The sequence below is a fragment of the Carassius auratus genome, chromosome 11 (genome assembly GCF_003368295.1).
Source record: "Carassius auratus strain Wakin chromosome 11, ASM336829v1, whole genome shotgun sequence".
NCBI classification, from domain to species: Eukaryota; Metazoa; Chordata; class Actinopteri; order Cypriniformes; family Cyprinidae; genus Carassius; species Carassius auratus.
The window spans coordinates 579110-603360 of NC_039253.1; the positions used below are offsets into that span (position 1 = coordinate 579110).

General features: G+C 35.3%; 2 protein-coding genes across 2 annotated transcripts in view; both read left to right on the forward strand.

Annotated features, from left to right (window-relative positions):
* Nucleotides 1-1236: 1236 nt before the first annotated feature.
* Nucleotides 1237-5120, forward strand: LOC113110678 (uncharacterized). Its single transcript, XM_026274816.1, has 5 exons — nt 1237-1738; nt 2236-2332; nt 4026-4179; nt 4362-4501; nt 4619-5120. Coding segments are annotated over exons 1-5 (717 nt in total). The 5' UTR covers nt 1237-1414; the 3' UTR covers nt 4621-5120.
* Nucleotides 5121-6426: 1306 nt separating this feature from the next.
* Nucleotides 6427-24251, forward strand: part of wdr18 (WD repeat domain 18) — a 54740-nt gene continuing 36915 nt past the window's right edge. The window contains exons 1-4 of the mRNA XM_026274795.1: nt 6427-6674; nt 7332-7442; nt 8000-8133; nt 18416-18557. Of these exons, the coding sequence (XP_026130580.1) occupies nt 6465-6674; nt 7332-7442; nt 8000-8133; nt 18416-18557 (597 nt within the window). The 5' untranslated portion in view covers nt 6427-6464. The remainder of the gene's footprint in view (nt 6675-7331; nt 7443-7999; nt 8134-18415; nt 18558-24251) is intronic.

A 24251-nucleotide genomic window follows, 5' to 3' on the forward strand; every position in this document is an offset into this window, starting at 1 on the left:
TTTTATTTATTATTTTATTGTTTTCTATAGGATAGTCAACTTTTCGCAGTTGCTGATGGCCAAAGAGTAAGGTTTTTGTTAACTTATCAGTTTGTAAGTGTCATAAATATTAATTGTCGCTCTATATCTACCAATAATACGTTTTAGTGAGATACTATTTAAATTAGTTATATGATCAAAGAGCTTAGTTTTAGAGTGCAATGTAGTACAGTAATAATTGAAAAAATGAACAAATAAATGTTCCTTAAAAACCTGTCTGAAAATGATGTAAGTTTTTAGTCCAGTATAAGTAGTAATCTTGTAACTAGCAATATAAATGTTTGCTTAGCAAAGATTTCACAACCAAAGTACACATGTGTGACCTGAGAGTGGACATTTTTACAATTATAAAGAGTTTTACTTTTCATCATGTTGATCCTTTAGTGGCCTTACAAATTTTCGTGTCAAATAGGATGCCGTAGACTTTATAAGGTTATTGTACATTTTATTTACTAAAATGAAGTATAGTTCGGAAAACGGATGGATGGATGGATGCAACAATGAATAATCTTCCACCCCAGAACTGTGCAAAACTGCCAGATGCTATTAATCTTCCCAAGTCTGACAAAATCTGCTTCTCGATGCAATAGAATCTTGCAAGAGTCCATAATTCAAACGCAGGAATTCAATACAAGGGGGCACAGCCCATGGAAACAGCCCTATTTATGTAAGCACCCCTCGACCGATGACTCATCACTCGCTGGAAACACTGAGCAGCAGAATTTCGAAGGTCTGTTCTAACTCGAACCAGCTCTGAAGTGCTGCTCTTAAACCAGCAGAGGACGCTTCAGGGTGAGGTCTATGAAGTTCCAATATTTACATATCAGACACTCTATCTATTCAAAGAGTGACGGATATCATCTATAAAGAGATAAATAGAAGATTTAATACATTCAGTCCTCCTGAAAGCTGCTGTATGTGTGAGTTTGTGTGACTCAAAGGAGTATGGACACTCTTGGCAAAAGTTTAGGAAACATTGAGTTTCCTGTTGAAAACACTCAGAATAAGTCCTAGCGGGGATAGCACTCTTTCTTACGATCCTGGGACCCCTGCCAGGACACTCCCCAGAACCAAGGGATGGAAATTGAAACACGGTCTTTCAGTAAAAACCAGAGGGAGGTGACTTTTTTGGTTTTTCCCACTAACGGTGGGGATAGCCTCCATAGCTGATGTCACGTTGCAGCAATCCGTGTGTTTGGAGGGCTGAGGATCTGGACGGCCGGTCCCTTCCCAGGAGGAGAGCCACTCCCCTTTCCTGAGCTGAGCTTGGAAACCCAGGCTTTAAAAGTTTTGTTTCACATAGAAGCCAGTCTCTCGCCTGACTTGCACACACCAGCTTGTTCTTCTCGGACATCTCCAGCCTGCGTGCCTCAGGATGACCAACTCCAAATCTTCTCAGACGACACGTAACATTGTGATCGCCTGCCTGGCCCTGTGGTCCATCATCTCTCTTATCATTATTGTGGTGTGGGCCACCTCGCCTGAGATGAAAGGAGCCAGTCAGTGTCGGACGGAGATGCAAGACCTCAGGGAGAGGCATGAAGGGGCAAAAATCGTGTGGAGCAAAGACCGAAAAGCTCTTGAGGATCTGGTGAGACAGGGATGGAGGAACCAGACCGCTTTGCAGAAGCAAATCGACCAGAACAAGGAGCAAATACAGTCTCTGACCATCTCTTTGAATGACAGCCTGCAAGAAATCGTGAGTTTATCTTCTTGTTTGGGTTTCTTGTAGCCTTAACCTCACAAGCGGCATGCAGATTTAAAAAAAGAAAAAAGCCTTTAAGTTTTAGTTTAGTTGATTTTGATAGGAAACTGTTTTGTTTTACATAATGAGCCACAACGGAAAGCAGAGAACAGGTCAGCTTGAGTTAAATCTGTAGAATTATGCAAATATATGGCAAATTAAATGATTTGAATGTTAAACACATCTCGTTGAGGGGGCAGAATATCAATCCCAGCTCTTCCTGAAAGAAGAAAAAACTTGATAATCTTCACATTGTTCCTAGGGTTTCTGCCAAAGCGCTGGTATTAAATAGATTGTTGTGGCCATGTTTTTGAGCTTTGGAGGTGACGGCGTTCACTCACATGTCTGTGAGATCTGACAGCCACACCTTAATGTCTCGGTGTGAACATCCACAGCCGAACCTCACCCCCGGTTATGAACCTGTGCTTAATTAAGCTTCTGTTTCTCTGCAGGCTATCCTGAACCAAAACATCACAGTTTTGGACAGCAAAATTGAAAAATACAAACTCATCGAGGAGAACCTCACTGCTGAAATCAGCCTGCAGAAAGGTAGGAAAATTCACGTCAGAGTTTTTCCTCTCATCAGAGCAGCCATGAAAGGAGCACTCTCTCCCCCTCTCTCTCTCTGACGGTATTCTTAGATACATTTTCCCATGTAACCATAGAAACTCGAAAGAGACAACAAATAGCAAAGGCTTGTTTGCGAGATGGAATTCTCTTCAGTGGCTGGTGTAATAACATGAAGCGCGGTAACTAGTGGTATTTCTTCTATTTCTGCTCAGATTTTTTTTTCACTCTGTCTATATATGTGCATTTATGAATTATATTTGCAGAAAATGTTGTCAAGTTCAATGCAAGTAAAGATTACGCTGCTGTTTAAAAGTTTGAGATTTTAAATGTTTCCCAAAGAAGTATCTTCTGCTCACCAAGACTGCATTTATTTCATTAATATTGTGAAACATTAGAATTTAAAACAACTTGAACACATTTTAAAATGATTTGATGTGATTCAAAGCTGACGTTACCCCAGTCTTCAGTGTCACATGATTCAAGAAACGTTTAATTATTATCAATGTCGAGAACAGTGTGCTGCTTCATATTTTTGTGGATGAACTGTAAAAATATATTTTTGTTTGAAATTCTTTGATGAATAGAAAGTTCAAAAGAAAAACAGTATTTATTTGAAATATTTTTTTTTTTTGTGGAAATAAGAAAACCTTTAGTGTTACTTGATACATTTAATGCATCTTTGATATTTTGATCTTTGATCCTGAATAAAAGATTATACCTTTAATAAAACACTGACCCCAAATGTTGTATTCGTTTACTGTAAGAGTATCATAATTTAAATAACTTTTTTTGTAAAAAAAAAAATAATGAAAAAAAAATATAATTTTATAACTGCCCAACTCATCTAAAAACAGCTTAAAGGGATACTCCACCCCAAAATAAATTTTTTGTCATTAATCAATTAGTAATATGTCATTCCAAACCTGTAAAAACTTCTTCGGAGCACAATTTAAGATATTTTGGATGAAAACCGGGAGGCTTGTTACTCTCCCATTGACTGTCAAGTAAATTATACTTTCAAGGTCCAGGTGGGAGAGCATCTTGACCTAAGTTACTGTTTTTTTTTCTGCAGGGTACAGTACTGTTTATCCAGATTCATACTGATCATTTTAAAGCCAGAATATTGTTTAATTTGCAGAGGATTTCCTTGCTCTCTAAACAACTACAGGAAATGACTCCTGAATGCGTGAGATATGAGAATAATATGTAATACAAGATGGAGAGAGAGTGTAGGAAACACTGATTAAAATCTCCTCGCTCGCCCCTTTTACCCGCCTGATTGTCTCAAAAAAGCTAGCTGAGTTCGGAAAACCTTTTCACAAAACAGGATAGGAGTGATGTCCAGAAAACTGTTTTACACCAAGACCATGTTTTAACACCAGCGTTGAACTTGAGACAAAGCAGTAAGTGAACAACACCAGCCAGATACCAGCTCGTACCCAAAATAGTGCTCTGACATCACCGAGGTCCTTTAAGAAACTACCTGATAAGTTGCGCAGTGCCTAGACATTGCCTTATAAGCCAATGGACTTTTTTCTCAAAGAATGTTTGGCATATTGTTAAGAGTGTTTGAAGAGGAGCTAACAGTGCGAGAGGCTTCACATTATTGGCATTACATAGAAAAACGTTACGAGTTGTATTGTCTGAGGAGAGTTTTTCATTATCATTTCAGACCAGATTGAAGCCCTGGAACACAATTTAACTCTGAAGGCCCAGGAGTTGGCATCATGTGAGGCTTTACACCTCGCTTCTAAACAGCTCCAAATTGCTGCAGAGAAGCAGAAACAGGCCTGCGAGACCACCAAGCAATATTTACAGAAGCAGCTGTAAGTCACGCAGCATCTCTTCCACCATTTCCAACTATTTCAATGCACTTGAAAGCGTTCTTGTTTTATTAGAATTCGATGATAAACCATGCAATGTGAAAATATCCCTCAAAATCGTAAATTGCATTGCTTTTTTTGCTTGCTGAAATCTGTGATTGATTTTTTATTTTATTTCACTATAGCACAAGGTGCAAAAACGTGGACCACAATGAAAATGAACTTGGATATCATCTTGATCTCACTGACAGCGGAGGCCAAGGAATCACCACAAGTAGTGTTACACTGGCTGTGATCGTTTGCCTTAGTCTGCTTTTAGGATCATGTAAGTGCTTTTTGTATTAGTCGAATCATATTCCGAGTATGATTACAGTCTCTGTTGTGTCTGTGTTGATAATGAATCAGTATCCTGTGTGCTAATGAGATTCTGGTTTATTCTCAGAGATGAGAGCAAGGCTGGATGATGGAGTATTTGGGTACATGTTTCGCTGCAACACTGTTCTGAGCACACTGCTCTGGTGCACTTGTGACCCTGGACTTGAAACACGTGTAAACCATCATTTGGAAGTGCTGATGCAAAATTTATGATCATGTGTAATTAATGAAGGTATTTGTGTTGCAAACATTTTGGTGGCATGTTTGAGAGCATGGAGAATTTATTCACCTTCAAGAAATATATGCTGTAATTCATTGCTGGTAACTTTTTTTTCTTTAGACTTTTTTATTTGGAAATAAATATATTGATTTTAGGGTCTAGATGTTTCGGAATTGTATTTATATTTGTTTGGAGTAACCAGGCTAATATGCCAATGAGATATTAATGTTACAAGCTATTCAGAAATGTAATCGCACTGTCTGAATTTTTTTTTTTTTTTTTAAGAAATTCATGACCTTTTGAAAGCTATTTTTGAATAAAGTTACAGTGTTGACTCTCTAATTATGACTTGATAAAAGACAGTCTTTAATGTGTGTAACCTTTCTATCAGTACTCTGTCAGCCTTTTTAACAATCATCTGTTGAAAGAGATCCCAGTACATATTGACTAGTGAAGGGCGAAGAGTAAGACACACACACACACACTCACAGAACAACAACGAATAAACAGTCTACCATAAAACTATGGTAACTTCACACAATTGTGCTAAAAATGTACAATTAAACAACTTATATTTAAAGATGTATCTTTTTAAGAATATACTATATTTATGAATTTATTATGATATTGAAATAAATTGAGTAATAGTCTAGCTATTTGGTCACGTGATCTCAACATCTCGGCCACCATGAAGGGGCGACCCACTCCCATGAAAATTATTAAATTATGACTAATGTTTTTCAGTATGCTCCTATTATGCACATTTGAACATTAAAAATTTTAACTTTAAAATGTAAACTTTTAAACTTTAAAATTAGGGGAACATTTAATGTCGGGGACAAAAATTAAGCCGATTTTTTTCATTCAGTATAACACACACACACACACACACACACACTCATAAAACAACAACGAATAAACAATCTACCATAAAACTATGGTAACTTCACACAACTGTGCTAAAAATTTACAGTTAAACAACTTATACTTAAAGATGTATATTTTTAAGAATAAACTATAAATATTAATTTATTATGATATTGAAATAAATTGAGTAATAGTCTAGCTATTTGGTCACGTGATCTCAACATCTCGGCCACCATGAAGGGGCGACCCACTCCCATGAAAATTATTAAATTATGACTAATGTTTTTCAGTATGCTCCTATCATAAACATTTAAACATTTACTTTAAAATTAGGGGAACATTTAATGTCGGGGACAAAAATTTACCCGATTTTTTAAATTCAGTATAACACACACACACACACACACATGTCTGGTCAGCTATCCTTGTGGGGACTCTCCATAGGCGTAATGGTTTTTATACTGTACAGACAGTATTTTCTATCGCCCAACACCAACCCTACCCCTAAACCTAACCCTCACAGGAAACTTTCTGCATTTTTAGATTTTCAAGAAACTTAATTCTGTGTAATTTATTAGCTTGTTTACCCGTGGGGACCTCAATTTAGGTCCCCACCGTGACACGAGTCCCCGTGAGTCAGTGTGTATTCAGGTTTAAGTCCCCACCAGAATAGAAAAACAAGTACACACAGACACACATAGAGAAGAAGCAAACACATTTGACAGCGTAAAACAGCAATACCCAGAATTCCTTACTTATCGGAAATGACGTTCCACAGACCCGCCCCTCGACGCCTTCCAAAATAGTCGCGCTTTGTGTATCCAACATGTCGGCGCCCGTGGAGGTAGTTCTTTCCACAGATTCAGCAGGACAGCTGTTTAACTGTGCGGTTTTCGACCCTCATTCCGGGTCAGAATTCTTGTCCTATCGCGGGGGTAACACGTCCTCCAGGTCTTTAACCGTCCTGAACGGAGAATACATATTAGGAGCTCAACTCGGCAAGAACTTCATAAACGTGTGGGAGATCCAGAGAAAGGTGGGTAAAGAGCTACTGCATCTGAAAATAAGAATTACTGATGTTACCCTCAATAAGTAAGTAATAAATATCATAATTGTTCGAAACAAACGTTCTTCAGTTTAATTAGATAACTAAAAGAAGATCAAATATTAGCTTTAAATATTGGTAAAAATCATACGGGAATCATACATCAACCATATTATCTCTCAGCGTAATATGCATTGATAATGTAAAGTCCAGTTTTTCCTCATATTTTAATGAGCAATGTGCTGAATAATCTAATCCAGGATGATGCACAATTGTTTAAATTTAGTAGAATATCCACCAATTGAATACACTATTGAATAAACAGTCAACAGTTTACAAACAGTTTATTGGTTGATTATGTTATAGATGACGGAGTTGTGATTTAAGTCACATGAGCAGTTGACTTTGCAGCCTAGAAAAAGACAGGCTTGAACTCTTTTGGTTCAGTGAATGAATCTAAAAGTGCACCTGCCAAAAAATTATCAATCTAAAAGCTTTTTACAGCCAGAGATGTCTGTTCTCACTCAAATGTAACACAGATATTACTCTGTTTTCATGCAGTGTTTAAACATCAAACATTAATGTCTGTGACTCCTTTTGAATTGATGACGATCTATGATAGTTATTGCCTTTTGAATGGCCTTTCAGGACCAGCTACAGCAGAAGATTGTGTGTCCTGGGATCGTGACGTGTCTCTGTGCGTCTCCTGATGGTCTGTATGTCCTTGCAGGCATTGCTGAAGCAATATACCTGTGGGAGGTGAGGACATCAAGAAAAACCACACAGTTTTTCTTGGTTTCTGACATAATTCTTATTTAGTTAACTTATTAAAAACATTTAAAATGCATGCTCTTCTATGGTGATCTGTAACATAAAATTCAGTGTATTATTTGGGGAAATAAATGAAAAATTAATTTAACTGTGTGAATAATTGCGATTGTGTGCCAAAGTCTTTTTAAATATTAATTAATTTATAAGACACATTATTTCAGATTGTAAACTGTCATATGGTTGTAAAATGTCATAACTCCACCCAAAAAACGATAACAAAAAAAACCCATAATATTTCTGAAATACAAATTAACAGTACTTTAAAAAAATTACTTGAAAAATATATTTCAAAACTTTGAAAATAACTTGCATATATTAAGGTGTCAGAAAAATATTCGGTTACAACACACTTTATAATTCTTTGTTGAATTTTTTTTTAGACCATATGAACAATATGAAGGCAAAGAGTTTATATTTCTCTGCACATGTCTTTTAAACTGGATTTATTGTAGGCCTATCTAACTTTCTTAAATACTTTCTCATAGATGTCAACAGGAAATTTGCTGGCTATTTTGAGCCGACACTATCAGGACGTGAGTTGCATCTGTTTCACTGATGACAGCAGTCATTTTGTGTCGGGAGGGAAAGACAATCTGGCTCTGATCTGGAATCTCTCCAGGTGCGTTTAAGGCTTCATTAATCATTTCTCTTTTGTTTTCAACTCTTCCTGTGGTTAAACGTCTTGACCTTAATGATTGAGAGACAATCTACAGAGTTTTCAAAGTTGCACATGCAGGAAGTGGTATTGAAGTATCTTTTTTTTATTTTGGGTAATGAACTTACTAACACATGGCAATAAGCCATGTTTGATGTTTTGGATCATGAGCTGTCCCGAGCCTTCTTCATACTTTTTTTTTCCCTCTGTCATTCTGGTACAGGTTGATCTTAATTTCAGCCGTTAAAAAAATGCTTTTTCATAAGTGATTTTTTGGCATGGTCTAATCTGTCCTTGTTGGCAGCTCTTGGTGAACCCTTCTGTATTTGCTCTGGTGAAGTCTTCTCTTGATTGTAGACGTTTACAGTGACACGTCTGCCTCCTGGAGAGTGTTCTTCACTTGGCTGGATGATGTGAAAGGGTTTTTCTTTCTTTCACCAGTGCTTTCTTTTTTTCTCAGAATGTACCAAACTGTTGATTTGTCCACTCCTAATGTTCCTGCTATCTCTCTCTGAAGGATTTGTTTGATTCTGAAGCCTAACAGTGTTTGTTTCTCTTGTATGGAGAGATCCTTTGACCGGATGACTTGAGTTCACAGCAACAGCTTCCAAAAGCAAATGGCACACTTAGAATCAACTCAAGACCTTTTACCTGCTTAACTGAGGAATAGCCCACATCTATCAATCTATCACATCTATCATCTTTTGAGTCAACTGTCCAATTACTTCTGGTCTCTTGTAAAAGGGCGGAGGTACATATATTAAAGAGCTCTAATTCCTTAACCTTTCCTCCAATTCTGATGAGATAACCTCAAATTAAAGCTTATATGTGCACTTCAAGACCATAGAAAATGTGGCAAGTTGTTCACACTGTTATTTTCCTCTAGATTTATGATTTCATGATTTCAGTTATTCTGTACTGCTGGTTTATTAATGTGTTTTAATTTTTAATCGCATCAGACTTTAAAATCTTCTTTTTACATGAAAAACCTTTGGGAAAATATTCTGTCCTGCAGTGCTAATTCTTTTGTAATTATGTAAACCGTGTTTATGCTTTCATTAATTTACGATAAAAATCATTTTTAATACCACAGGAGCATTGATAATGAATTGGTGAAGGCTAAAATTGGTCATTAAAATATTTGTATAATTATTTTAACCTATGCTCTTTTTATACACCCATTTTCATGTTCTATTTCAGTCCCAAACAAAAATGACATTTTGACAGTATCAGTACTGTAATGTGTGTGTTTTTGTTGAGTTTATAATATAGTGTTAAAATCATCCTGTCTTGACCATATATATATATAAATATAAAATAGTGTGTGAGTGCTGTCAAACAATTAATCACATCCAAAATAAGTTCTTATTTACATAATATATTTGTGTTTACTGTGTATATTTATTATGCATAAATACACACACACATACAGTACATATTTTGAAAATATTTACATGTATTTTTTATATTTATATAATTTATATTTTATATAAATATATTTTATGTTAACATATTTTTCTTAAATATATACATGCATCGCTGTGTATTTATATATACGTAATAAATATACACAGTACACACACATATACTATGCAAACACATTTTTAATTTGAATGCGATTAATCACAATTAATCATTTGACAGCACCTTTACATACATTTTTTTGTTTAATTGTTTATTTATTTTAACATGAAAAAGACAGTACAGCAAATACTTCTCTGGCGCATCATGTGTGATATCTTTATTCATTTATTTTGGCAATAATGTCACAATGCAAAATTAATCTTAATGTTTCAGATTTAAGCTTATTTTTTATAAATTAGTTAAAATCATTCAAATGATTCGCGATCCCCAAACTGACTCAAATGATTCGCGAACCCGCTATGAACTCCCCAAACGACCCGAACTGATTCAAATGATTTGTGATCCCCAAACTGACTCAAATGATTCGCGAACCCGCTCCGAACTCCCGAACTGATTCAAATGATTGCGATCCCCAAACTGACTCAAATGATTCTCGAACCCGCTTTGAACTCCCGAATGGACTCAAATGATTTGCAATCCCCAAACTGACTCAAATGATTCGCGAACCCACTTTGAACTCCCGAACTGGCTCAAATGAATCGTGAACCCGCTACAAACTCCAAAACTGATCAAAATGATTCGCTATCCCCAAACTGACTGATAAAATATGATGTATGATAAAAATGATAAAATTCATTTGTAATACCATAGGTATAGATCATAGGTATTTGTAACCTATGATCTTTTTATACACCCATTTTCATGTTATATTTCAGTCCCAAACAAAAATGACATTTTGACAGTATCAGTACTGTAATGTGTGTGTTTGTGTTGAGTTTATAATATAGTGTTAAAAATCATCCTGTGAAAAAAAATATATATTTATAAAATGTATATATAAAATGGTGTGTGTGAGTGCTGACAAACAATTAATCGCATCCAAAATAAGTTCTAATTTACATAATATATTTGTGTTTACTGTGTATATTTATTATGCATAAATACACAAACACACATACAGAACATATTTTAAAAATATTTACACATATTTTTTTATATTTATATAATTTATATAATTTATATTTTATACATAATAAATATACACAGAACATACACATACTATGCAAACTAATTTTTTAAATTTGAATGCGATTAATCACAATTAATCATTTGACAGCACTTTTACATATATGTTTGTCTAATTCTTTATTTATTTTAACATGAAAAAGACAGTATAGCAAATACTTCTCTGGCGTATCATGTGTGATATCTTTATTCATTTGTTTTTTCAATAATGTCTCAATGCAAAAGAAATCTTAATGTTCCAGAAATAAGCTTATTTTTATTTATTCTTGTTTCTTTTGATTTTGGGGGTGAAATATATCTGAGACATGTCCTTTCCCAGGTTTCTGAAACAGGGCTGCTTCCACATTACGGCCAGTAGATGGCGCTGTGACTGTTTTCAATGTTTTCCAGCAGGTGCAGATGGTGAAATAAATCTAGATAAACAACCTTACATCTCCACTTTGTTTCTCGATGGCTTTTAGAACATCTCAAGCAGAGTAATTAAGATTTAAAGCATGTGGAAAAACGACTTTTAATGGGCTAAACAACAGCAGCTCTGCTTTGTCTAACCTCAGGCAGTTTTCCACTGCTTTCAGATACGTTGCTTCAATTCGGCTTCCAAGCTGTTTGTGTTCAACCGATCTGTCCGTCTCTATTGTGCTGCGCTGATATTGTTATCGATCTAAAGTAACTTACTTTGAAGCCATAGAGGTGAGTGTGATGAGCAGAGACATTCACCTCGAGGCTTGCTGACTCGGAGCATTATCAGTTACGAGAGATGCCCAGACATGTGGTGTGTTTTTGAAGCCTTGCAGTTTGAGGCTTCCTGCTGTATTTGACGTAACAGCTGGTTTTGAACTGAAGGTTGAAGGAGAAGGCAAGTGATTTCTCGCGGCCATGTTTGCTTGATGACGTTAGTTAAGGTAAACCAGACCCACGGGCTGCAATGAATGAAAGGAGGAGGCAGCCATCAAACCAGGATGAATAATTCAGCACCTGTCTCTGAGTTTTGAGAGGAGATGACGCGCATCTATTATTCTGTATCTGTATCGCTCGACAGAATAACCTCTCAGCTATCACCGTAATCAACATTCCCTGACCCTGATGAGAGGTCTCGACTCCAGAAATCACTGCGCTCCGCTTCACCTATAGTGAGCTGCACATCTAGTGTGCAATAAATGTCTTATTTCTCTGGAATTTTTATCAGAGTAGACCAATGAATGCACATGAATACACTTCTTCTATCATGAGCTTTTATTTATTTATTTCTGAACTAAAATTCACTTTTCAAGCTCAAGTCGAGCTTTATTGTCATTCTGGTACATGTGTATGGATATATAGTACAGTGGAATGAAATGTCATGCCTCATAGGACCACGGTGCTATATAAATACAGAAATACAACAATGAAGTAAAACAGTATAAACCTATACACAACTAACCTACTGACAGATTTAGACTATGCATATACTATATATAAATTTTTACCTATACATAAACAAAAAAAAAAAGAAGCTAACTAAACGAATGCTTCATATAATACTATACCTATACACAATTTAATATATTTGATAGTGGTGAAAACTAAAAATGGTAACTGTCCTGAAAAAAAAATTAAGAAATTTAATAAGGTTTTCTTTTCAAGAATTTAAGTAGTTTGATGTAATGTTTTGTTATTTAAAGTCACACCTGTTAAACTAGTAAGCAATTGACGCTTTTTATGACACGCAGGTTTAGTTTAGGTTGTTAAATGTTGTTCAGTTATGTTAATGTTCTCTAAAACTGATACTAAAAATGTTATTCATTTAAATAAAGCTGAAATAAAAATCTAAATTTGAAAATAAGTTTACGTAATAAAACTTAAAATAAAAATAAAGGGTCTAAAACGATGTTATTTAAACTGTCAAATAATTTGAAATATGTATAAAACACCATTGTTCATTTAGGTTGTAAAATATTATTCATTGACATTACTGTTATCTAAAACAAGCTAAAACTATTAAAATAGTTTTCATTCATTTTAATTTAGCTGAAATTAAAATAACACATAAATATTAGATGAAAAATTTAAATCGATGCCTTGACAGCAAACTAAATAAATTGAAGAAATAAAAGTAAAAGAAAAAATAAAGGTAAAGAAAAAAAAGTTACATAAAACTCAAATTCAAATGAAAAATGTAATAAAAAAGAAATGTAAAAATTAGTGGTGGGCCGTTATCTGCGTTAATGGCTTCTGCGTTAAAGCGTAACGCGAGACTCTTATCGGATGATAAAAAAAAAATTGCCGTTAATCTATTCTCAAAGTTGGGTTGAGATCTGGGTCTATACTAAGCAAGCTATGTTGACTTTCACCTTGATATTTTATATAACCGACTGGCTGAGGTCAGCCTAAAAAGATGCTCAGGACAATTGACGTGCCACTGCTGCGCATCGTCACGAAAGCTTATCTTTTTCTCGTGTTGTCAAGCTTTGCCGCTTGTCGATTTAAACATTAAAGCATCTAAACAAAAGACGCGGAAAAGCTGAACAGAGTAGCTGGTTACTCGCGCTGTGTTTGGTGCGGAGAGAGAGAGAGAGACGCGTATCACGGACAGCGACACTGAACCAAGCTCTCTTCTGCGAATCTCTCCTTGAAGTCCCTGCTGCAACTGATCGAACAAATACAAATCGCAGTTTGAACAAACAAAAAGATGTGAAAGAGCCCAATTCAGTACTCGCGGTGTTCTGGTGTTCAGGGCTTACGTAGAGAAAGCGTTTTCAAATGTTATGATCAAAACACTTGAACATCGAATTTGCTTATTTTTGCTCTAGTGCCGACAAATACATACGAAATATGTCAAAATATCCACCTTGGAAATTATGCTCGAAAAAACTGTCAGTTATTTCGTAAATGAAAGTAAACAGTTGAGGAAAAAAATGGGATGTGTATTATATTGGATGCGTTCATCATCTCTTAAAGGGACCGCGCCTAATTTAGCTACTGGCTGCTGTAATGTTAATCCAAGAAAATGAAAATGAAAATCACTCACTGCTTTTGAGTGAATTTCTTTGTAGTTTTAAGTCAAACCAAAAATGATTCAGACACCAGATATAATTTTTGATATATATATAGCAAAACTGTAATAATGTGAGAAATGTTGAAGGTGTCTGAATAAATGTAGGTTTGATTGTATATTTCATTTTTACATTGAAGACTATCCAGTGCTTTTTTACGTTTAATTATTTAGTTTCTGTACCTTGACACCTACAAACTTGAAACATACAAATTAAACAATTTCAAACGGGTCCACTACTCGGTAACACACATATTCTGAATGCCGACAGCAGAACTCGAATGAGCCATTTTAATCTAGATTAATCTAGATTCATTTCAAGATCACAGTGAGATTAATCTAGATTTAAAAAATTAATCTATGCCCACCTCTAATAAAAATACTACATTTCTAAAATAGAAACAAAATTAATCAATATTTTTTAATAGTATATAAATAATAAAAAAATAACACTGATGTCGTGGTGTGACCCCAAAAATAGTGATTAAGATGTGGTCTTAAGATTTTTCTTTTCTGAAAAATTATATAAAAGCAAAAAAAAAAAAACATATTATATATAATATAATTTTTTTAAATTGTTTTATTGTGGACAAACTTAAAGGGATAGTTAACCCAAAAATTAATTAATTACTCACCCTCATGTCATTCCAAACAAAAGAATTTGTGATTTTTTTTTAAAGAAATCTGAGAGCTTGCATTGTGTTACTCTCATGAACATGTGTCGAATACTGATGAGGAAGAAGAGAAACCACTGATGTCACATGGACTGTTTTAAGGATGTCCTTAGGAGTTCAGAAAGCTCTTGAATTTCATTAAAAATATCTTAATTTGTGTTCTTAAGATGAAAGAATGTTGTGAAACAACATGAGTTTGAGAAATGCATGACAGAATTTTCATTTTGGGTGAGCTAACCTTTTAATTGTCATTGATCCTAACACCAGAGAGGAGCGTCTCTTATCTCAGTGGTAGTTGTTTAGCTGGCGCATGCACCTCTGGAACTACATGACTTTGTTTGGATCATGTTTTGTTGTTTACCGGGTGTATTTACTGTACATTTATTCTTAGCAACACCAGGGCTCTTATTGATTCCTTTAGCGCATGTTGTCACCAGCTTAATCGTGTTTGCCCGTAAACATCGCCCCTGTTCTGCACTCGGGTTTTTGCTGTAAGCTGGATCGTGCCCGTTTGTGTTGACTGTGACCTTGCTGCTGAGCGAGCGACGCTAAGTGCGGCGCAGCATGAAGAATGAAGAACTGTGAATAACGAGGGGAATCTAAAGTGTGAGAGGGGGACACAGACTCACTGATGGATGCAGGACAGAGTGAGAGCTGAGACTGATTGCAGTGGACACACCTTCTGCCAGAGAAATGCACCAAGCTTTTATGTCGAACCAAAAACTCTTACATGGCCAGTCAGTCACAACAAAGTCACTTTGTTTTCATTAACCATAGTCTTCTGCAATTATATCAAAAAATCTCTTTAAAAGTCTCTTATGCTCACCAAGGCTGCATTTATTTGATCAAAAATACATTTAAAAACAATGCAGTGCAATGCAATACTATGCATCTTTATTATAAACCATGGTTGAAATTAGTTTTTGAGCACGCCAATACCAGACACAGAACACAAATAAAAACCACCATACTAAATCACATAATGTTTTAATTTATAATTTCCAATTACAACAGGTACAAAGGATCTCTTGTAAATAGTTCTCATAAGCATATTCATATTGTGAAATAATTTTTTTCCTGTGATGTGATGTTTCTTTAGGTCAATTCCTGTGATGTGAATTCTCAGCATCATTCCTCCAGTCTTCAGTGTCACATGATCCTTCAGAAATCATTCTAATATACTTATTTGCTGAAATATTTCTTAAACCTTCACTTTTTTTTCCAAAGAATCCTAAAAAAATGTTTCACAGATTCCACAAATGTATTAAGCCGCACAGCTGTTTTCAGCACTAATAATAAACAACATTTAGTTGAAATATAAATGTTTCGCAACATTTGAAATGTAATAACTATATTACATGAAAATGTAATAAAATAAGAAAAAGGTCTTAGTTAATTGTTATATTTCTGTTCTGTTGTATTTATGATCAAATAAATGCAGCCTTGGAGAGCAGAAGCGTTTAAAAAATGTCATTTATAAAATTATATAATAAATAAAATGAAAACAGAATACAAAAAGAATAGAAAATTTAGTGTTAGTTTTTTTTTAAGCGAACAAACCGAAAGTAAAGAATAGAGTGCAAATCTGAAAACGGCAAGTTTTTTTTTTTTTTTTAAAGAATAGATTTAGAATGAGAGTGCCAGAGTTAGAAGGTCAGATAAAGATGGAAGAGATGTGTTTTTAGCTGATTCTTGAAGAAGGCTGAGGACTCAGCTGCTCGGATTGAGGTGGGCAGGTCATTCCACCTGAAGGGAACAGTTCATGTAAAAGTGATTTTGTGCCTCTTTGAGATGGCACAATAAAGCGTCGTTCACTTACAGAATGCAAGCTTCTATAGGCACATAACTCTGTAGGTAAAGGGGTGCAGAGCCAGTGGTGGTTTTTTAGGCAAACATCCATGCCTTGAATTTTATGCAAGCAGCTATTGGTAGCCAGTGCAAATTGATGAACATAGGTGTGACGTGCATAATGATTTTATAGTGGAATATGTTGTCCTAAAAATCACAGTGGGTCACATTTTGACCCGAAAGTCTAAAAGGTTTTTCTGATAAAACTGTATATATAGAGACCAGGATCGGGTGTGGACACTTTTGACATGAGACCAGTGATTCTTTTTGACCTTTTTGACCAAAGAAGTCCCATCGTTCCCCATTATGGTCACAACAAAGCTTGTGAAAAGTGAAAAATACATTATACATGATATAATACATTCATTAACCCTGATTCATTTTGTGAATCCAGAAGTTTGAAGTTTTAGACTGCTATTATAACACTTATGAACACAGTAGAAGAGAGCTGTGGACATGGACGCTCACCCAGAACTAGGAAGCACAATTAAAGCAAATGTAAAACTGAGCACAAATCAGAAATTATCCTCAGTCTCTCAGACAGAAAAACGGAGATGTGTATGACAGATGTTGTTTAAGACAGGTCGGCCCCTGAGCTCATCCAGCGGTGCTGCGTCATGCAGCGGTGCTGACAGAATGGGGTTCAATCCTGTCTCGTCTCACTTTATCTGCCCTTGTGTTTCCATCTGGATCTCCTTCTCCTTTCCGCATCTCTCTCATTCAGTCTTTTTCTTGAGGCTGATCGTTTGGCCAGACGCATGCGACTGTCATTAGCAGTGTGACTCTACACAAGTTCAGTTTGCTGAAAAATGGCTTTGAAATCAATTGCCTTAATTTTATTGCAAACTTATAGGGAAAATTTAAATAATTAGCTAAAAGTGAAGAAATTAAACTCTTTCTAAATAAATTAAGTAATAATAAGTGTAACATGTCAGTTTCAGTTAATATATTCTAGAATGTTTACTAATGTTATTTTTCCATATTATACAGCAAGCTTACCGTGTTAATTTGTTCAATACTGTAACATTTTGTACTGCAAAAGTTATTTTCAACATGGTTTTAGTCTTCCATTTTAATCAGTGGAGATTTAAAAATAAGAACAATTGATTTCCAATTTTTTTTTTCAATAAACGACTTGTTTTAACCCAATAAAGGGATATGACAAATTGTCAAATCAAATGTGAAAATAAATAATTTAGCAAAATTAGCTTTGCATAAAGTTAATGGCATACCAGCAATAATTATTTTTGAATAAATTATTCACATATATGATGTATATTGTGTATTACGTAATAAAAAAAAATTCTGCATGTTATTATACACTATAAAATAATCCATATAAACAAAGAAGCAAAAATATTAAAGTATTAGTATTAAAACATAAGGCCATAATAACCTCTAGCTTATTATTAACAAGCGTATTAATTGTTTGTATATGATGCATGTGAGTTGTTAAAGACAAGGCTTTCGCAAGTAAAAAAAAATAAATATATTATTATTAACTATTTTAATGTTTCTAATTATCTGTTATGTACAACAAATGTTTAATTCTTACAAAATAAATATTATACATAATGTATATGAATAATTTATTTTAAAATAATAATAATTATTGCTGCTATTCCATTAACTTACTAAATGATTGCACGTTTGTTTCTTTGCATTTTACAGTAAACCATTTGCATTGGTTCTTAATGACTTGTTTGATATTTTTCCAGATGTTGACATCCAAACAAACAAAAATATATGTATATATAATCCTCTACAGAAAGGCACAGTATAGGATGTGGTGTGATATCTAGAGTCACTGAATCTTATATACTAATATTTTCAAGGTCAAGGCACAAGCTTGTCATTGATTTTTGTATAGAGAGAAAGTGAGTATCAATCTTAATAATTCACTTACACCCAGTGTGTTATATTTTAATATTTCACATTCATCAATTTTTAATTAACTCATCATCACACAAATAATATGTTATAGACCTGATGGCTTTCATGATTAATTGTTGTCCTGAGCATGTCGTTTATAATAAATACCTCATAAGGGCGAGGTAATGAAAAATTGTGTATTGTGTTTCAGTGTTGTTCAGTTGGATTCGTCCCGCACACCAGAACCACGTCACATTCTTTCCCGTCACTCCCTCCCCATTACCGACATCCACTGTGGCCTGATGGGACCACAAGCCCGTGTTGCCACCGCATCCCTGGACCAAACTGTTAAGGTAATTTTTGCTCTGCATGTCCTAAAATATGCAAATTACATGCATCACAATATCTGAAGTGTATATTTATATTAAAGGGTTTGTTAATCCAAAAATTAAAATCAAGCCATGAATTACTCACCCTGAAGTCATCCTAGGTGTATATGACTTACTTCTTTCAGACGAATTCAGTTAGAGTTATTAAAAAAAAAAAGGATTTGATCCTTCAAGCTGTTTGACACTAGCCTGACTACGTCAGACTTGCTACTTCCGCTCAATTTCATTTCGCTTCTGTACTCAGTCTGATACAGCGTCAGAGCTTTCTGTTTGGTCTGGAAACAGCCGGGCCAATCAACGAACAGAGGGCGGGCTGAGAGGCGTGACGTAGATGCTAAGTGCCGAGTTTTACATTGTAGGTTAGAGAAATCGAAAACCGAAATGACCGCGGAAATGGGAAACGAGACACGGGATGCAATTCGCTCTGTTATGGAGAACATTCAACTCTTTCTCAAACTGAAGCCAGAACAAGAAGAGTGTTTAACAACAGGTTTACAGTGGAAGTTCAATCATAGATTTGAGTTTGATGCATGATGTCTGTGGTTCGATGCGGCTGTACAGGCGCATAACATACGTCTAACTAAACGTATCTGATTGGCTTACGGGTAACCAATGATTTTAAACTTCAGACAAGTGCCCCCTAGCGAGAGAGAAAACACTTCTCTATTATGCCATTCCAGACTCTGTCTACGAGGCAAAGTGAAGTAGCAGAATCTGGTATTACCAGGCTAGTTTGACACTAGGGCTGCAACAAATGATTATTTTGATAATCGATTAATCTAATGATTATTGGGTCGATTAATCGACTACTCATCGATTATTTCACTGATTAATCAGTAGAAATGTATTGTTTATTTTAGCTTTTGAAATTAGTTAAAATATTGAGTATATCCTAATAAAGGTAATCAGTTCATCTTTTGAAAGTCATATTATGTAATTAGTTATACAATAAATTTATACAAATAAATAGATTTGCCACACAAAATGAGATGGGAGAGAAAAAGACGTACATCATTAACTAGATCCACACTGGAGAGCTGCTTTATAGCAGAAAATCAAGTTGTAATTCTAACTGAAAGCGACACTTTCTCCGGTTTTTCATGTTTAATAATACTGTAAAGGTGCTTGATTTAAGGCTATCTATAGTACAAAAGTACTAAATAAATAAATGTTACGTGACTGGACTCTACTGGAGTACTGAACTACAGCACTCATGCAAACATCCAAATCTTTTTAATCAGATGCGTTTTAAACTGCTGCCTTCTCACCACTGTCAGTTTTTGATGTTTATTTTGTTATTGGGAGAAAAACGCGCAGCAAATATTAACAATCACCCAAACGCAGATCAGCAGCCTTGGAATCGTCTGCGTTTGCTCTGAAGTGCTGTCTTCTCCTGAATTTCATCTGAGAGCTGAATTACTGTCTCGCACTACAGCGCCACACTGGTCAAACCGCGTTATTGCAGGCTCTTACATTAGATCACATGACATTAAACGACTACTCGACAACAAAAATATATGTTGACAGTTTTTTATTGTCGACTTTGTCAGTAATGTCAACTAATAATCTCAGCCCTATTTGACACAACTTTTAATTGCATAGCAAAGTTTTCCTAAATGTAATTGATTGGTTTTTTTTTCAATCATAAATCAATAAATACATAAAATATACATGGCGTTGTGCATCTTAACATATTTATAGTTGTTGAATACATCTGTTTGTGTCCATTTATTGTTCCAAATAACATTTCTTGTAAATGCCAGACCACTTTAAAATGCATCTCCACATCCTTATGGTCCGCATGTGCCACCTACACACATCTTTGTATTTTTCTAACACTTTATATGGGAAGCCTGTTTTACCTCAGCTAATTTAATATGCTGATGTCTTCAGCAGTTCTGTCCAGTTTTTGAAAAATCACTTGAAATGCATGAATATTTATCAATTCATATTTCTCTGTCATATGCACCCAAAGCTGCCTCACTTGTAATCCAGTTTGCAGCTTATTTAACTTGCTAAAATCTCATAATGGCATCAAGAACTCAGGTCATGAATGGTGTACTTAGCTTGAGATGATGTGCTGTCTTCTCTTTCTTGTTTTATGTGGGAAAATGCTCTTAAATGACTGTTTGCTGTGATGAGACCTTGGATTGTCATTCAAGGGAAGTTTGCATGCCATTTATGCTTGTTCTTTGTTGATGTGCACCTTTTATAGACCTTGTTAGGCATTTACAGGCCTCCTGTCTTCCAGCTAAAACACTTAAAATGGGGTAATTTGGTTTTAAACGGACAATAATGCATGCTTCCCCTTCCTCAAGTTCAAAACTTTGCGGAAATGTGATTTTCCTGTTAATGGATGTGACTTAGGGTCAGTAAGTGTCTGGCTGTGATATAAACTGCATAAGCAGAAGATTGAGGAGATAAAGTTTTTTTTCCTCCTGCTGTACCGAAACCATAACGAACCATGACGTCAAAATTAGGTATATATAACGAACCGTCATGTTTGTGTACCGTTACACCCCTAGTGTGTACATATATAGTATTTACATAACAAGTATACATATTTAAGTATTTAGTTCATTTATTACATTTATTATCTACAATTTTACTCAATCAACTGATTAAGAGCTCTTTCCTTTTTAGTAATTCATGGATAATGGAAGACTCAATTTTCAAATCCAAACGATAAACTGCACTTTTTTGATTAAGCTCCAGGATGAGCAACTGCAAACCAGAAGCATCAAAATATCAAAGGAGGCATCAGCAGCAGAGCGTCTCTCCAAGGTCATCCTGAGATCGCCCTGTGGACTCGCTTTGAGTGTTTCCTGTGTGTGATCATTGACTCTAAGTACTGAAAAATTCCCAGTCCGTTATTGATACACAGTGAAGAAGTGAAGGACTTATTCGATCTTTCATGGATCTTTGAGCCCGAAGGACACTTCAGCTCTCACCGCTGATCTATTCGTTGCGTCTATCAATGTTCCGGTGTGATTTTGGATGAGACTTTATTCCTTTTATCATTGACATTGCTTTGACAGGATTACGCCCAATAATCAAGCCCATTATAAAGAAGCCACAGGCATGACTGATCTACAGGCTACATGCTCCGAGGATCTGTCATCAACGACTGGCTGCTTAGTCTTTGTTTAAACTGGAGGTGTGCCCGTGGCACCACTGCACACAGGCGTTCAATGTCACACTGAGTGCACTCTCTCATTACCCACAATCCCCCATGGGGCTTTTGCAGGACCGGTTGTTGTCATGACAGAGCTCTAGTGAGGAGAAATTGGTGAACGAGGTGTGGGTGATAATAGAGGGGAGTTTACCTCAGGGTGACTCACCCACCCCTCTCTTCTCAGGACCATTTCCGAGATTGTTTTTGGTATGAATGCCCTTACAAAACATGCTCGTAGGTCTCGTATAATCAGCCTCGTCTCACGCTGTCCGAAGCCATTTGAACGCTGTGGCTGCCGTCAGGGTCTCGGGGCCAATCTATACCCGAATCGATCAACTCCCAGAAGGAGCCAGCGATTTAAAAATTTGTTTGTGATGTCCGTGGGAATGCAGCTCACGCTGTTTAATTGTGTGACACGTTCTGCACTCGGCTGTTTTGAATGATGCTTGTGTCTTGGGCTTCCCGTGTAGATATTGTCATGGCTAGTTTAGGGCTGATGTTTATCGGCTTGGATCCGCTGTGGAAGATAGCAGCGAGTTGCAGTATTTTGACGCCATGCGGTGTCTTATTCTAGACAGCTGGATGTAAAAATGAGCGTAATACCCCCAACGTTTATAAATAATAAATCATAATAAACATTTCTTCTGCCAAGAAGTATAGTTCATTAGTCTAATTGTAGACTGTCGGCAGTTGCCAAACAACTTGGTGCATTAATAAAGAATTCAACTGATGTGCGGTCACTGGTTCATGGGATCCAAAATATTTTTTTTGCATTGTTTTTTTGGCATAGAGAAGATCTTTTTTTTCCGTTTTGATCAAGAAATTTATTTTTATTAAGAAAGGATGCTTTAAATTGGATTGAGAATACTGATTTGTAAAGCATATTTCAAAAGCAATATTTATCTTATAGTGTCTTATAAATTCAGTTGAAGCAAAAAACGACTTAATTTGGTCTTTTCTGTTATAATTTTCTGTATTTAAAAATATAGAATTATAATATGTATATATTATAGAGCGTGTGTTAGTGTGATCATCCCTTCCTATTTACTACTAGTTTAAAATGAAATAAACATGAATGCACATCTCATGCCTCCTGTAATCACTCAATCTGTGTTTCAACTACGGAAAGACATTAAAACTAATCTCATGTAGCATTTAATTGACCTTAGGCAGGAAAGTCATCAGTAGTCAAGCTCCTTAGTTTGCTAGAGAAATTAAGTCTAGAGAACAGCATTTTGCGAAATAGTAGACTAAATATGCATTATAATTTACTTTACTTTTTTATCACATTTGAATTATTTAATGTTTAAATAAATGTGTAATGAAACAGGTTGTGACAGCCACTGTGTAAATTAATATATTTCAGCAACAAATAGAAATCGCATAGTTTAGAAGTTATTTAAAAAAACTGCATTACGTGCAATTTACATGTTTGCAGATGATTTTTAAGTCGAGTGTTGATTGTTATATCAAAAATAATAAATGGAAATTACATTTAAGATTGGACTTTGTTGTTAAGTGTAACCTTGTATTAATGTAAAAGGGCTCCCAATAGTTTAGAGCATAAACAGAGGTCGATTTTTATCCCTAAGAAAATTAATTATGATTGAATTTATTTAAAGAAAGTGCTTTGTTCAGTATACCACTGTTTAATAAAAGAAAAGCAATTTTATGTTTCCTTTTTCCCCTTGCTGTTTCAAAACCATACCGAACCATGACGTCAAAACCGAAGTATGTACTGAACCATTAGGTTTGTGTACTGTTACACCCCTAATATTTACCTGGTCTTTCTAATTTAATTGCCATTATTAACCCATGCAACATTGTTTTAAAATTGAGAGTGTTGTTCAATTGCATGCAGGATGAGAATGAGTGTGAAATGAGCATTTCAAAGACAACTCAAGGCAGCAAGGTGCTGAGAGGACTTAAAGTTTATCATCTGCATTCAGCCCTTCCCATCTGCCACTTTACTGGCCTGTGAATGACAGGGAAACCTTTCTGTTAGCTGTACCAAAGAGTCCAGAAGATCCCTTTTAAATTAGATTGAAATGCAGCCAAAATCTTTTTGGAATGCGTTCAAATGCAATAGTCCTTCATTTGATTTTGGGATAGTTTCATTTGCACTTGAAGTGGTTTTGTTACCAACTTAGCTTTCATTAGTCTTTGTACGCTTTAGCTGTTAGTACGCCAATCTGTCCGTCATTGTTTTTATCATTAACAGAAAATAAATAAATAAATAATTATTTATAAAGCTGAAATAAAAAAATATTTTTTAACTTGCTAAAATTGAAAAACAAATTTGAAAATGATGCTAAATATTCTAGTGGATTTATTTCCACGTCTCCTTCTGCAGCTCTTTATTGTCGATTTTGTACAACAACCTGAAATCACTAGATAATGTGTCTATCTACTGAAAGAAAGCGATGGGGTGAAGCTTTTTCATCAGGTTTAATGTCAAAGTTGTTTTGCTTTCTAGCCAAACG

Bases quoted from the DNA above. Each gene is read 5' to 3' on its own strand.
- LOC113110678 (XM_026274816.1), top strand. From the start codon at position 1,415: ATGACCAACTCCAAATCTTCTCAGACGACACGTAACATTGTGATCGCC. The intron at 1,739-2,235 runs GTGAGTTTATCT...GTTTCTCTGCAG, and splicing joins ATGACAGCCTGCAAGAAATC to GCTATCCTGAACCAAAACAT. The intron at 4,180-4,361 runs GTAAGTCACGCA...ATTTCACTATAG, and splicing joins CAATATTTACAGAAGCAGCT to CACAAGGTGCAAAAACGTGG.